The 16,670-nt window shown below is 41.8% G+C and overlaps 1 protein-coding gene across 1 annotated transcript in view; it reads right to left on the bottom strand.

Moving 5' to 3' along the window:
* LOC144672437 (scavenger receptor cysteine-rich type 1 protein M130-like) overlaps positions 1–12,074 on the bottom strand; it is a 45,858-nt gene extending 33,784 nt beyond the window's left edge. The window contains exons 1-4 of the mRNA XM_078534281.1: positions 11,947–12,074; positions 9,565–9,600; positions 5,176–5,493; positions 1,344–1,649 (exon numbers count right to left, since the gene is read on the bottom strand). Of these exons, the coding sequence (XP_078390407.1) occupies positions 1,344–1,649; positions 5,176–5,493; positions 9,565–9,600; positions 11,947–11,977 (691 nt within the window). The 5' untranslated portion in view covers positions 11,978–12,074. The remainder of the gene's footprint in view (positions 1–1,343; positions 1,650–5,175; positions 5,494–9,564; positions 9,601–11,946) is intronic.
* Positions 12,075–16,670: the final 4,596 nt, after the last annotated feature.

Here is a 16,670-nt window from a genome sequence, read left to right as displayed (position 1 = left end):
AACAACGGAGGATATATAATTTCAATTGGATTCATTTAATTTTAGCAGCGCTTTTAAATTTGTGGCGAATTTTTAACAACAGGTTCGTGGAAATGGAGATTTCAAAGGTGAATCTGTTGACAATTGTTGTTTATTATTCTTATTTTTTTAACTGGAGTGGATTTTCTGCCACTGTCACACTTTCGGACAAAGAATTACAGACCCAAAGCGCTCAATGCGGGACCCACCTACTCCCAGCATGTAGGTAAAAAAAAAGAAATGGACGTCAGCCAACAACATCATGTAATTCCTGTTCTTTACCGCTAAGGCATAAATGGAAGGTATATTGGCCTAGAATGGCAGAGTAAAACCGAAGGAGTCAAATTGTTTGTCCAGCTACTGCATCTTATTTGCATTCCATTCCGTGCCCAGTGGGCACCGCGGGGACTGGGGTGTTTTGTTGACCCCTTTAATCACATTTTGGTTTAATTTTTGTAAGGTTCCTTTAAACTTTGTCCTTGGTTTTACAGCTGACCTGACTTAGGGGCTGTGCCTGATTTATCCCTTGTTATTGTTAATTCAGTTAATTGTTTTGGCTTTAAAAGAAGTTATTTGCATTCCATTCAGTGGAATTCGATATCTTGACTCACTCATCTTGCACAGGTCATCACCTCTTGTGCGCAGTCAATGGAAAACAACAATGCACATCATATCGCATGGCTTCGGGGTATTGCATTCGCGCCAAAAAAAACTAAAGTATGGCGCCAGGGATCGGCAAAAAACCGCTTCCTGACAAAATAAAAGGCCAGGATAGGTTGGCAGACAGCCTTGCGCCCCAGTGATGTTTCATCCCATTGAATTCATTGACAAAGTAATCATTGTCACTGGCAGCTTACCAGCACTGATAAGTAGCTATGGACGAGCAAGACACGGAATGACATTCAATCTTAAGGGGTATTAGGAGAGAATAAGAGAGGCATGCTGTCCAAGCTTTTTGCCATGCACTCTTGCCTTGCAGTAAAAGTTGTTGTTCCTTTTAAAATCGGCGTTCTTCAGAATCTGTCCTGATGAGTGCAAGAACTAAAGATTCGACAGCACGCCTCACCTATCAGCAATGTTCAAGTTTTGCACTGCATCATAAGGGGAGATATTTTCTACACCTGGGTGCAAGGGAATTGCACAGAAGCTACAACAAAGGTGATTGCGTTTCCAATATGTGGCCCAATCAATAATGTTCATCGGATGCCCTTGTGTCAATTGAGAATATTAACTTGCAAAATAATAAGAAACATAGGATGTGCAATCTATAAATGCGTTTTTTTAAAAAAAAAAAGCAGCATTATTGATGACGATAAGACACTTGCCTTTCACAATCACTTCCAGGGGTTCACTCTTTCCCGAACTGTATTTCTTCCCGGCAACTTCGGACTCATAAGTGCAGGTATAATTGCCTTTGCTTTCTGCTGTTATGTTAAGAATGTCAAAGGTGACGGTAAAATCCCGCGCGTTAGGGGCCTTCTCCATGATTGGAATAGCAGCACCGTCTTTGTAGAGATAGAACATAGAGGATGAGTAGAAGCCTTTGGTGGTACATTTGACTTTAAGGTCTTCCCCGTTCACGAATACGTTGTATTTTCGACCATGGTAGATGGCGGCTTCTGGTGCTTCATCTGCAATAACAGGGAGGGAAAAGGGATGTCGGGGTGTAATTCTGCTGGTGAGGAAAGAGAACCGAAGAGCGGCTGCAGCTCATGTTAGGTTTCACTTCGTATGGTCTTCCATAGTGGTCCGGTAATAGCTGAAACAAGTTATCTCCAATTCAGCAATGCACAGAGGCCTCTTAACCTGTTGATGGATGCGCACAGACCAGCAGAGAGATAGGGACCATGTGACTGAAAGATCAATATGCTGAGAGAAGGTGCTGGTTGCAAAGATAGGCAGGATAGTTAGATAGGCAAATCGACAGATAGATATATCGATAGATAGATAGATAGATAGATAGATAGATAGATAGATAGATAGATAGATAGATAGATAGATAGATAGATAGATAGATAGATAGATAGATAGATAGATAGATAGATAGATAGATAGATAGATAGACAGACAGACAGACAGATAGACAGATAGACAGATAGATAGATAGATAGATAGATAGATAGATAGATAGACAGACAGACAGACAGACAGATAGATAGATAGATAGATAGATAGATAGATAGATAGATAGATAGATAGATAGATAGATAGATAGATAGATAGATAGATAGATAGATAGATAGATAGATAGATAGATAGACAGACAGACAGACAGACAGATAGATAGATATATCGATAGATAGATAGATATATCGATAGATAGATAGATAGATAGATAGACAGACAGACAGACAGACAGACAGACAGACAGATAGATAGATAGATAGATAGATAGATAGATAGATAGATAGATAGATAGATAGATAGATAGATAGATAGATAGATAGATAGATAGATAGATAGACAGATAGATAGATATATCGATAGATAGATAGATAGATAGATAGATAGATAGATAGATAGATAGATAGATAGATAGATAGATAGATAGATAGATAGATAGATAGATAGATAGATAGATAGATAGATAGATAGATAGATAGATAGATAGATAGATAGATAGATAGATAGATAGATAGATAGATAGATAGATAGATAGATAGATAGATAGATAGATAGACAGACAGACAGACAGACAGATAGATATATCGATAGATAGATATATCGATAGATAGATAGATAGATAGATAGATAGATAGATAGATAGATAGATAGATAGATAGATAGATAGATAGATAGATAGATAGATAGATAGATAGATAGATAGATAGATAGATAGATAGACAGACAGACAGATAGATAGATATATCGATAGATATATCGATAGATATATCGATAGATAGATAGATAGATAGATAGATAGATAGATAGATAGATAGATAGATAGATAGATAGATAGATAGATAGATAGATAGATAGATAGATAGATAGACAGACAGACAGACAGACAGACAGACAGACAGACAGACAGACAGACAGACAGACAGATAGATAGATAGATAGATAGATAGATAGATAGACAGACAGACAGACAGACAGACAGACAGACAGATAGATAGATAGATAGATAGATAGATAGATAGATAGATAGATAGATAGATAGATAGATAGATAGACAGACAGACAGACAGACAGATAGATAGATATATCGATAGATAGATAGATATATCGATAGATAGATAGATATATCGATAGATAGATAGATAGATAGATAGATAGACAGACAGACAGACAGACAGACAGATAGATAGATAGATAGATAGATAGATAGATAGATAGATAGATAGATAGATAGATAGATAGATAGATAGATAGATAGATAGATAGATAGATAGATAGATAGATAGATAGATAGATAGATAGATAGATAGATAGATAGATAGATAGATAGATAGATAGATAGACAGACAGACAGATAGATAGATATATCGATAGATAGATAGATAGATAGATAGATAGATAGATAGATAGATAGATAGATAGATAGATAGATAGATAGATAGATAGATAGATAGATAGATAGACAGACAGACAGATAGATAGATATATCGATAGATAGATAGATAGATAGATAGATAGATAGATAGATAGATAGATAGATAGATAGATAGATAGATAGATAGATAGATAGATAGATAGATAGATAGATAGATAGATAGATAGATAGATAGATAGATAGATAGATAGATAGATAGATAGATAGATAGATAGATAGATAGATAGATAGACAGACAGACAGATAGATAGATATATCGATAGATAGATAGATAGATAGATAGATAGATAGATAGATAGATAGATAGATAGATAGATAGATAGATAGATAGATAGATAGATAGATAGATAGATAGACAGACAGACAGATAGATAGATAGATAGATAGATAGATAGATAGATAGATAGATAGATAGATAGATAGATAGATAGATAGATAGATAGACAGACAGACAGACAGACAGACAGATAGATAGATATATCGATAGATAGATAGATATATCGATAGATAGATAGATAGATAGATAGATAGATAGATAGATAGATAGATAGATAGATAGATAGATAGATAGATAGATAGATAGATAGATAGATAGATAGATAGATAGATAGATAGATAGACAGACAGACAGACAGACAGACAGACAGACAGACAGATAGATAGATAGATAGATAGATAGATAGATAGATAGATAGATAGATAGATAGATAGATAGATAGATAGATAGATAGATAGATAGATAGATAGATAGATAGATAGATAGATAGATAGATAGATAGATAGATAGATAGATAGATAGATAGATAGACAGACAGACAGACAGATAGATAGATATATCGATAGATAGATAGATAGATAGATAGATAGATAGATAGATAGATAGATAGATAGATAGATAGATAGATAGATAGATAGATAGATAGATAGATAGATAGATAGATAGATTGATAGACAGACAGACAGACAGACAGATAGATAGATATATCGATAGATAGATAGATATATCGATAGATAGATAGATAGATAGATATATCGATAGATAGATAGATAGATAGATAGATAGATAGATAGATAGATAGATAGATAGATAGATAGATAGATAGACAGACAGACAGACAGACAGACAGACAGATAGATAGATATATCGATAGATAGATAGATAGATAGATAGATAGATAGATAGACAGACAGACAGACAGACAGACAGACAGACAGATAGATAGATAGATAGATAGATAGATAGATAGATAGATAGATAGACAGACAGACAGACAGACGGATAGATAGATAGATAGGCAGATAACCAGATAGCTTATAGTTTGGTATTTAGGTAGTTCGATAGACAAACAGGCAGATAGATAGGTAGATAGTTAATATATAACTCTCAGTATCATCTATCGTGTCGCAGTATTGATCTACATATCTGCCTGCCCGCTTGCCTGTACATCTATTTGTCTATTCTTGACTCCATCCATCCATCCATGCATCCATCTATCTTTCCATTTATCACTCACTCTATCTATCTCTCTATGTACATATCAATCTATTAATCCCTCTCTCTCTCTCTCTCCAGATACATAAAGATATTTATATATACTTACCAGCATTGCAAACAACACCAGCGTCTTCCACGTGATTGCAATTGTGTTCTCCGATCGGCCTGATGTTGCACTGCTGGAGGTTGGTTTCGGTTCCCAAGCACTTGACATCATCCAGCCAGATCTCCTCGGTGCCTTCTCCGAACTGAGCCGTGCCCCGCGCCGATCCGGCAAAGCCACAGTTCAGCTGGCGACAAACAACCACCGCATCCGCCATATCCCAGTAATCGTCGCAGATCGTCCCCCACGTCCCGTTATAAAGCACCTCGACTCTTCCAGAGCAAACACTGTCTCCATCGACCAAGCGCAGCGGAAGTACACCTTAAGCCAAAAAAAAACATAGGTTTTGAGAAAATGCAGACACACTCCTATGAACAAGTCCAATTGTGGTTGACATGGGGACTCCAACGTTGTTAATCGAAGACGAATTATTTATGTTGACGTTGTGCATTCACACCATGCATGAGTTAAATGGCAATGCATTGTTGGACCCATTTAGCTCAATCCTTCAATTGTCACAAGCTAAGACCGTAGAGGAGGTGCCCGTCCAAGGAAATTGATGGGAAGATACTTGTTTGGAGTTTCGGCAGTTATTCTGCCAACTCCTCTCTGGCGAATTGATGTTACCTTGCTATGAATGAAAGCCACGAACATCAGGCACCACATACAACAGGCGGCTGATTTACAGACGCCCGGTTTTTGTGTCCTCCAGCGAGACTGAATCCTCCCCCAAGGTATGGTCCGTCAGAATGGGCTATTTATTGGATTTGTTTTGCACTCCCTCCACTCCCCACCTTTCCCCTACCCCCTCCACCCCCCTTCCCTCTCCACACTTGATCTCGGTTTCCTCTCATGTTTGTTTTTTTTATTTAAACATCTATGCCAGCGGGGAAAATTGGGAAGTGAGAAATTTGTCAGCCACGACATCCCCAGCAGGAAGAGAGAGGAAAGCAGGTTTGCCGGACCCACTGGGACGTCTCCCTGCTGGTCAACGTGTTGTGCAAAGACCCCATGCTCTGTGTTTGTCACAAGCACTGCATTGCTCAATGTCAGGCGTCTGGATCATGTGGGTAAACCCTGTCGCATGTAGTTCAGCACTTGTTCGAATGGCATCAGCCGATCGCATGACGCCGTTGCCAACGAACGTCTTCCAACCATCGAATGGTGCAGCGAGGAATGAGGCCATTCGGCTCGTCATGCCCCAACTGGACGTGAGGGGAAGCTGCGTGTCCAGTTCCCTTCTAACAGGCATGGGTGGAAATCCCATCCAGCGTTTTGCCAGTTCGAGAATTCTGATTAGCAGAAACTCCAGAGTGAACAGAATTAACACAGACCACCCACCTCCCACCCCACCCGCACCTCCAGGCCTTTTTGACGATGGTTGTGAATCCGCGGTTTCGCATGAGTTGCCAGGGTCTTCTGTTCTCAACTCCCTCAAAGCGTCGCACCCACATTGCAAATCTCTCGTAGGCCTCGTCTTAATCAAATGCATTCCCAAGCAGAAACCATCCTTACCTTTCGAAAACTTCTCCACATAACTGAAAACTTCAGGGCTGGTCCTGAACATCCTAGTCAACCGATTTCCAACTCAATCTGTGGTATTTGCATATGTTCCTGGCAATCGGAATTGTCCACCAAACTCTGGCCGGCTCCTCAACATGCAGTTATACATCTCCACAATCAGCTTTTTTTTTTTTACCTTGATTTTGCACTATCTAACTTTATTCATTAAACTAGTTACCGTAGATGTGTTCACAATTTGTCAACGTGCCATGATGCCCTAAGTGATTTCTGAGCATGGATAATTAAGTTTGTACGTTCGCCTACGTTTAAGAAGTGCACTTTGCTCTATAATGTCTTGCAATAAATGTCCACCAGCACTATATAATTTCACACATTGATGCTTGGAGCAAATATGCTCCATGCTTCTGACATTTTCACCATTTTAACCGCGTCATCGTGAAGTACAAAGCCACCCTTTTAAGTCTAATCTACCGTTCAAGTGTCATGCCATTTGCCCTCTTTGTACTAGTGGCCCTTGTCCCAGAACATTGGAGAGATGGCACGTCGAGGTCACCACTGCAAAACAACTCCCAGTTTGAGAAATATTTAAGAAAACATCACTCTGCCTTCTGTCAGACATCCAATGCCATGTCAATTCGGCCATTTTCAACTCAACCCAATGGACTCTAATCTTCTGAACACAACTCGTGTTTGCGATTTATCGATTGGATTTCATTTGCCAGCTTTGCTACATTTAACTGAGCAACTTCATCAAGGAATTCAAACGTGCTGTGTCTCCTTGATCAATCCGTTTTTTAATGTCGAATTCGAAGGTATTTAGTCTCTGAGAATGGTTTCACAGTCTTCCCTCCACATGTTTTAGGGTGACTGCTAAGTAGCTTATTGTTACATCCCTCAACCCTTCGTTGAGTGGTATAATTTCTGCATCCCCCCCAATTATCCATCTCTATTGTTCATCAATAATTGTTGAATAATTTTGAGTATTCCATGTACCAGGTCCTTGGAAGCAACCTAGAATGTTTTACACCTCATACATGAGGTGATCCAACTTTTAATTGGGCTAAGTACTTTGGCACATATTTCCTAACCTGCCCATAAATTTTACGTGTTTTGAGTTGTAACCTTCCAAATCAATTTCGTTCCATTGTAAAGTCCGTTCCAGTAATACTTCAGCAATGAGTTTTCCCTGTTCATGAAGCCCACGCCATCCGGACATGGAAATGTTATCGCCGTCACTTCACTGCCCCTGGGCCAAAAGCAAGGAACTCGCTGTCAACACTGTGTGTGTGTGTGTACCTCCACTAGAGGGCGGAAGTACATCGCTTTCTGAAGGCGTTCAACCCACACCTTCGAATCGCAATAAATGCTTGCCTTGCCATTGGCGCTCACATCATATGAAAAGAATATAATGCAGAAAAAGGAACCGTGAAATATAGCTGGGCAACCGTACTGCCGGTTAGTGGAAGGACCTATCCACTCTCTGCTGAGGGAAAGATCTGGGCCAGAGATTCACGCCACTGTCACGAAACTATCATGTTCTTGATAACGATATTGTGGGATACTGCAAGGTAGGTTCCTGTGTGCTCCTCTGGGTGACTGATTAATTTAAGTAGAGACAGATGTATTGCAAGGTTGAAATTGTCAGAAGAGTCGGGTGTTTAAAAAGGTTATTTGAAATGCGAACGAGTTAGCTACAGTAGAACAGTCAGCAAGTAAAGTGCGAGTGCAATTTGCATTTTAAAGCAATTGGGAGATGAATGATTTTCAAAGAGACGGTGGGATGTTCACAACTAACAAGATAAGTAGGGCATGGTGATTCCCTTGACTTTTCCCAAAAAAAGAAAGGGGAATATTGACATGAACTATTTTTTTATATTATGGGAAAACGAACTTAACAAAGACATGTGGAACTATGGGATTTTGCACGTTAAAAGAGAGGGAAATATACATAAAGAAGGCCATGTTGACATCTTGACAGGCACACCAGGTAAAGCAGCCACCGTAGAAAGCGTCCAGCAACTTTTGCAAAAGACTGCTCTGCCCAGTGAAATAAAGTTGTGTTAAAAGCCTTTTGGAATTCGACTAAACGTGTCAGGTGGGCTCATGGTTCCGAATTCAGTGCAGAAACCTTCTTATTATGTGTAAAATTTTGCAAAACTGTTGTGATAGCGTGACCAAGTTTACTTTGTGGATTTGATCCGCCTGGCACTTCTTACCTGCCACATGTTATCACACAGCACATACGAAGTCCATTCAGTCAGTCAAGCCTGTGTCGGCCCAAAGGTCGACCCGTTCAGTAATTTCCGCTTTCCCGGTGCGTGTTAGTGGTGGAAAATCCTGCATCGTGTTACGGGGGGGGAAAAGATAGTCGATACTCGAAGCGGACACTCACTAGCAATGGGGATAGGCGGCGTGTGGAACCTATTTCAGATTGATGTGGAATGGTGAAGAGGAAATGGAAAGGGTGCTTGCTCTATCGTGAGGGAGGGAGAAGAGCGTAATACCTGCGGATAAAGGTTTTGTTTGAAATGCTATGCAAATTATGGACTGCATTGTTTGAGCTAAAATTATTGGCACGGCCGAAAAACGTGGCGAAGAAATGGTGTTAGCTGGTGGCGCAATATTGTCAGTATTTCACTGCAGCTCGATATGAAGTCAATCAGCATTAAAGGAGTCGAATATTGGGCGGTGCAATGAATTCAGAACCATCTACTTTGCTTCCAGCCAAGGGGATACCTGCTCCAAGTGCTGAGAATGGCAAAAAATATTTACAATCTCTTCAGGCAATCGACAGACCATTCCACGTATAATGTATCTTTGCTTTAGCGTTTTGTGCAGCAATTAATGTGTTCCTTGATTGCTACTAACCTTCAGTAGCCACGCTCTCCAGTGCAGTAAGCAGAACTGAAATAAGAGAGAGATCAATTAGTAGTATTCAAGATCACAGTCTGAAATATAGACACTAAATGTAAAAACACTTAAAAGGATATTTTCTGTTCATGCTGAAATATACCATGCAATGCAGGGAAAGAAAACCACGGTAAAGGAGCTGATGCATAACATGTTATGAATGCTTAGAATAATGTAATGCCCCCTGTCGATGCCTCTGCGCTCCTGCTTCATCGCCCCATTTTGCGAGAACACAATGAGACAAGGGGCCTTAACTTCCTAGCGTCATTTATTGGGGGTTTAACCCAAAGATGCACTGGGGAACCCCAAACCACCGGAGTTTCCCAGGTGAGGATTGCAGGGCAATTGCCTGGAAAGCCCAAACTTCCCATGAACAATTGCCCTGCATTGAGAAACATGGGAAAATTGCGACGTCAATGGAAAACTTCCGATGGCTCCGACTGTCTTAGATCAATAGCCACCCATGAAAAAATAGCGAGGAAACATGAAACCAGCTCTGGGTGCCTGTTGTGAGTATTGTAACCACCAGGCGACTCCCCTCAGACCACCGAACGCCCAGGGGACTCTGCCCACGCCCGGCTGTTCCGGGCCCCTCACCCCCACCGGGATATCCCACGCCTTCCCCACACCCCACCCCTCCCCCCTCCCTTGGACTAACCCAACTCCCAACGGGACTCCCTGAAACTCCTCCCAACAAGTAGCCCCACACACGGGACTCCCATTGCCCCCCCACAGGCGACCCGGACACCACTACAAGTTAAACCCCCCCACTCCCCACGCATAACACGAGGCCTGCCCCAAACTCCAAGTTGCTCCAAACCGCTACACCCAGCCCTTAGGGGCTTCTCCAACCCTTAGGGGCTGCCAGATCCGAAATTCCATAAGGCCCCACCGACACGAGCACCAACCCGCACCACCCCCCCCGACCCCCTCAACCAACCGGCAACCCCCCTGAAATGAGGCAGGACCCGGCTCCACCCTCCGCTAGCAACGATGCCCCCCAACCAACCCCTGACACAACCGGAATCATGTCCACACCCCCCCCCAACACGACCCAGTTACTTAAACACCTGGATTGTCCAAAACCTCTGAAAATTGTTGGACCATTATATCTTCCCTGGTCAAGGGCAACTCGTGGACTACTGACCTGCCTAGGCTGCCTCAACCCTCGTCCAGGGGGGGTTTACCTTGCAATCCCCAGATCTCGCTCGGCCTGAGCCCGAAAGTGGGGCTAGATAGGTTCTTCGGGGCAAGCGCTATCGAACGGAGTGACAATCCGACTCAATCGCCACTCCATCGGAAGTTAGGGCCCAACTCCATTTTCCCGCCCCCTCTCTCCATCTCCCTCAGTTCCTGCAAAAGTTTTGTTTTGTTTCCATCCCAGACATGAATCTATCCGACGATGGATTATCCAAAACACCCCAGGGGTCCTTCGAGAAATTAAACATTTGGCACGTCTCAAAATGAATGAGGCGTCTAACGTTCTAGGGTCACAGTGGACAGTTTGTCGCCGGTTTTAACCACCTATTGTGCTGCATTTTTTTCGTTCTCTGTTTACTTTGACGCCTTTCCCGTGACATCCGTCAACCTGCATACATAGTTCAGCGACATATTCATGTAGGAACGCATTAGGGTTAGGGTTAGGGTTAACCGACGATGATCAATCCATAGTGGCAACGATTATCTTGCAGTTCTAGAAAATAACGCCAATATTTTCTAGCGTGATGTTGGAGGTATGCTTAACCAATGGTCTTCAATGGGAAACTGGGTACACATCTGGAAGAGGAAATCTGCAGCTGTGTGCAGAATGAGCTGGGCTGGATGGGTGGGCCACGTCTCTCACTGGATCGCCCTTGCTAAGGGTTGCCAATGACATAGATGGGCTGAATAGCCACCTCCTCTGCTATTCCTTTCTGTAATTCTAATGATTCCAATACTCCATAATTACCATACCTTCACTTCAGTTCTGAAGAAGAGTCACAGGGACTCGAAACGTTAACTCTGTCTTTCTCTCTCCCCAGATGCTGCTAGACCTGCTGAGTCTTTCTAGCAATTTTTTGTTGTTGTTTTTGTTTCAGGTTTCCAACATCCGCAGTATTTTGCCTTTAACTCCACATTTTGTGGTCAAGGCAAGGAAAAAAAGAACAATGTGCTGTGCTCGCGTGAGACATCACGGCGAGGTTTGCCACCAAGGTTCAATCACAGCAAACCTAATGTCCAGGAAGGAGAACATGACTGGCATAGAGCACTGTCGAAATTCCATTTCAGCCTTCTGTCGGATAAGAGTCAGCAAACTGCATAACTGGACAAACAAGAGTATTAACGATAAATGTTTCTCACCAGCCGTAAAGAGAAGAGCAGCCAATCGCATCGTGACGCCTGTTGAATTACTCAGCAGTTTGAAGGAAGGTTTTACGCTGTGGGTCGTTTCACGTCAGCCAATCGTGCAAAAGGGGGCATCAGGTGCTGAGATAGACCAGGAAGAAGGGTTTTGTTAAACTATTTGGTTGTTGACTGTATATTTCTGTTTAGAACAAACGATCCGCGAAGTCTTGAAAAAAGCATGCTGCTAACTAATAACACGGTTTATCGGTCACAACTGAAAATTCTTATGAGAGGACAGGGCAAAACGATTCGTAAACTGTTCCAATACAAAAAAAAAATATATGATGCAAATTTCTCTCGACGTCCTTTTAATATTCAACTTAAAAATGTACTCACAAACTCATAAACCAAACATGGAAAATGTACACCCGAACTCGAAAACCCAATAGAGATCCGAGTTAATCTCAGAAGGGGTAAAAGTGAACAACTTGATGCTGTAACTGTCTCTTACCACTAAGAGATAAGATCAATCGTTAGTTTGATACACAGTTGGGTAGGCAGGCAGATAGGTAGCTAGATGCAGGAATAAATGATAGAAAAAATAGATGGATAGATTGATGGATGGGTAAATAGATACTGATAATAGATAATTATAATCATACTTATTACAGTAAAATAAATAATACAAATAATAATAATCATCATATTATCATTAATGTTGTTATTATTAATTATGATTAGGTTATTAATATTGTTATTATTCATAACAAGTAATTACTATTAATAGTATTGTTATTGCTGTTATTATTATTAATTATAATTGATTACTATTAATAAAAGTATTACTGTTGTTATTAATAATAATATTTATTAATATCATCATTATTGTTCTTATTATTAATATTTTTATCATTATTATTGTTGTTCTTATTATTAATATTTTTATCATTATTATTATTGTTCTTATTATTATTAATATTATTATTATTACTATTATTGTTATTATTATTATTGACCTGTTGGCCAGCGTATCTAATTGTCATCAATTGTGTTCTTTACCCCTCGATTCCTTTCCTTCTTTCCCCTATTTAGAGACAAATGCTCTAAACTGCACGTTGATACCCTTATTTCCCTCCGAAGAGGTACCACCTTCCATGTGTCCATATTAAAGTTAGTTTGCAAGTCACAAGCCAGATATGAAAGCTTTGTTTTTTTTCACGTCTTCTTGTCTTTTGTTGCGGTCCTTTTCAGTATTACCAATGCCCCTCCACCTTTTATCATCCAAATATTGTGAGGTTTTACTGGTGATTTCCCAGTCGTGATAACTGGTGTCAATGATGAACAAGAGCAGACGCAGCCCTCATCCTTTTTGGAAGATAATCTCTCACGTTTTTTGGTCATTCTGGTTAATTGTTCGGCCTTATTTTTTGACATGGTAATGCAGTGAAAAGTTGGAGCTGGGCAAATGTGCGATATGGCTGGCGGCAGGTCATGTTTCACGGGCTATGTCAACAGAATGGGTGAAAAAAGCGGGGTGGGGGAGCATAACGAGCCAATGGCTCCTTATCTCGTGATTTTCAACCATAAAACCATGGAACCCTAGGAAAGTGACGGCACAGGAGGAGGCCATTCGGCCCATCTTGTCCCTGCCAGCCCGAGGAAACCCAGGTGCCCTTTCTCATCCCACCATCCTGCACCCGGCCCACAGCCCTGCAGTTTACTATCAGTTTCGGCCGCACAATGTCACGACACGCCACCAACAGGGGCCTTATTCTACGTGTTATAGACAGCGCACAGGCGTGTATCATCATTTTTTTTTCCCCTTGGATGGGGAAAAAAAAGTTTGCTGGATCTTGAGTAACATGTTTGCAATTCTGTCATCAAACACCGAGTGGTTTAAGCGACCCTCGGAGCCTGGAATCCCCCAATAAAACCCTGCTGGGAAACTTTCAAATGCGCTGGATCGCAGGGGGTAGCGGGACGTTCAGATGTTACCGCCGTTTGATTGCTTTCTTGTGGTTAGGGGGTGGAGGGCTGGCGGTGCGGTTGGTCCTCGCTTTGATCAGAGCAAACGGGTCTATGGCATGGGGGCATTGACCACAGCCCTTCATCGCAGCCGCTTTGTGGACAGGCTGGGTAATTATTAAACTCCATGCGCCTCCACAGTTTAACGGGATAGCTCAGCCCTTGCAACTCACCATGTCAGCTGCCTTTGCAGCTCCACGGGCCTTGACCCCTTTCCTGTTATAAGGTTTCGCACTTCCCCCAGTTCTCTCTGTATCCCTGTAAAATAATTAATAGAATTTTGCAGGGCTCGTGAAGCCAAAGGAACTTTCCGCTTACTGACCAAGCGCCTATTCAGAGTCACACAGCCATAGAGTCAGAGAGGCCTACAGCACAGTAAAAGGCCCTTCGGCCCATCGAGCCTGCGCCAGTCAATCAAGCACCTAACTGTGCTGAACCCATTGTCCAGCACTAGGCCCATAGCCTTGTATGCCATGGCAACGCAAATGCACATACAAATACTTGTTCAATGTGATGTGGGTTTCTTCCTCTACCATCCTTTCAGACAGTGAGTTCCAGATTCCCAACACCCTATGATTGAACAAAAAAAAAATCTGCCTCACATCCCCTCTAAACCTCCTGCCCCTTTCGTTAAATCTATTCTGCCTGGTTATTGATATTTCAACCAAGGGGGAAAAGTTCCTTCCTGTCTACCCTATCTATGCCCATCATAATTTTAGACACCTCAAACATGCCCCCCCCACAATCTCCTCTGCTCCAGGAGATTTAGGTTCCTCAAGAGCCGAATTCCATCTTAACTCTTCTCAACTCATCAGTACATCCTCCTGTTTCCCCCGCACCCCCCTCCCCACAACCTCAGTAGTTTATCACCCTGTGCTTCAACCTGTCAATGTGGTCGCCCGTTACACAATTTCACCTCCGTTGAAATCCATCAAGGTTTGATGAGAATGAAATGGTCAACGTGGAGCTTCCTTTGGCAGACAATAAGGATATGACTATAACGTGTAACTGGCTGTCATCCAGAATGATGGAAGAGATTAGCATAGATACACAGATGTGGGAGCTAGGCAGGTGCATAAGGCAGAAGTTAACTGGATGTAACTATCATGAGGGCCGTGCAGGTTTGATAGCTTGTGTTGAGCGTAAAACCGAATGGCAGAGGAGAGCTACAGCTATGAAGTGGGTGCTCTGAAATAGATGCTTACATTGACATTCTGTTGTATGATGGAATTAAATTTCTCGCTTTCTTACCTGTTATATTTTTTATAAATATATTTATATATCGATACATAGCGAGAGAGAGGGACAGACATTATAGAAAGAGGGAAATTATATATGTATGTGTGAATGTGTGTGTTTGCGTGCGTGTGTTGGGAGGGGAGGCGTGGGTTTCTGGCGTTAATATTTACTAGAATAAAGGAGCAATTTAAAATTAAGGGGTCCCCAATTTAAGCCGGGGTTGAGAAGTTGTGTTTATTTTTCTCTCAAGAGCGTGGTGAGTCTTTGAAACTCTCTTCCCCGGGGAGCAGTGGGGGCATAGCCATTCAATGCTTTGAAAGCAGGGTTGGGTGAACCTTGACAAACAGGGGGGGTCAAAGGATATTGGTTCGTGCAATTGAATGTAGAGTTGGGGGCCCCAGTCAGACCAGTCATGATCATATTGGAGGGCGGAGCAGACTCGAGGGGCTAAATGACCTACTTCTGCTCCCAGTTCGAAATTTCCCATTTCTGATGAGTTTAATGATATCACTGTTCAATTACAGTAATTCACTGTACAGCTCAGAGGGCTATCATTCATAGCTCTTATTCCTGGCACGTTATTTCTCACCAGTCTGAAAGGTGTTCAAAACCTCGTGGCTTTGGGAAGCGTTTTAGTCAGATGTACACATTCATTCATAGGATGTGAGTGTCGCTGGCTAGGGCATCATTCGTTGCCCATCCTTAATTGCCCTGGCTTGCTCAGAGGGCATTTAAGAGTCAACCACATTGCCGTGTGTCTTGAGTCACATGTCGGCCAGACCGGGGAAGGACGGCAGATTTCCTTCCCCAAAGGACGTTGGTGAACCAGTGGGGTTTTGACGACATTACGTATCAGGGTCATCATCAGGGTTTTGATTTCAGATGCTGATTGAATTCAAAATTCTTCCATTTGCCGTGGTGGGATTTGAATCTGTGTCTGCAAAGCATTAGGCTGGGGGGTCTCTGGATAAGTAGTCCAGAGGCCATACCACAGCGCCACTGAAAATTTTGAGATCATATAGAACGGAACCGTTATTTATGGATAGGACTAATGTAACCCGAACTGTTTTGTTTTTGATCAGAATGCCTGAAAACAGAACCGTTGCATTTCCAGCATCGCCATTGTTACCTTGATGCTCATCTCATTAGCCGATTGAGTGCTTTTTATGCCAAAAAAGAAATGTATATTTCTTTGCAGGATCTGAGAGCGCCATAAATCTGTGATTTTTTTCGACAAAAACTATAATCTACGGGGCAACTATGGGGACGGTGACGCAGTGGTGATCTCGCTGTGCTCGTAATCCAGAGACTTGTGCTAACGCTGTCGAGACATGAGTTCAAATCCCACCATAGCATCTGGTGAAATTTGAATTCGGTTAGTAAGTATGAAATATGAAGCTAGCCCCAGTGACGGCCCGACTATGAAACTATCATCGATTATTGCAACAAAAAAAAAAACACCTGGTTCCCTAATG

This window comes from Cetorhinus maximus, chromosome 38, assembly GCF_964194155.1.
Source record: "Cetorhinus maximus chromosome 38, sCetMax3.hap1.1, whole genome shotgun sequence".
Taxonomy (NCBI): domain Eukaryota; kingdom Metazoa; phylum Chordata; class Chondrichthyes; order Lamniformes; family Cetorhinidae; genus Cetorhinus; species Cetorhinus maximus.
Note: the sequence above shows the minus strand (reverse complement) of the source record. Positions and strands in the feature narration are given on the sequence as shown.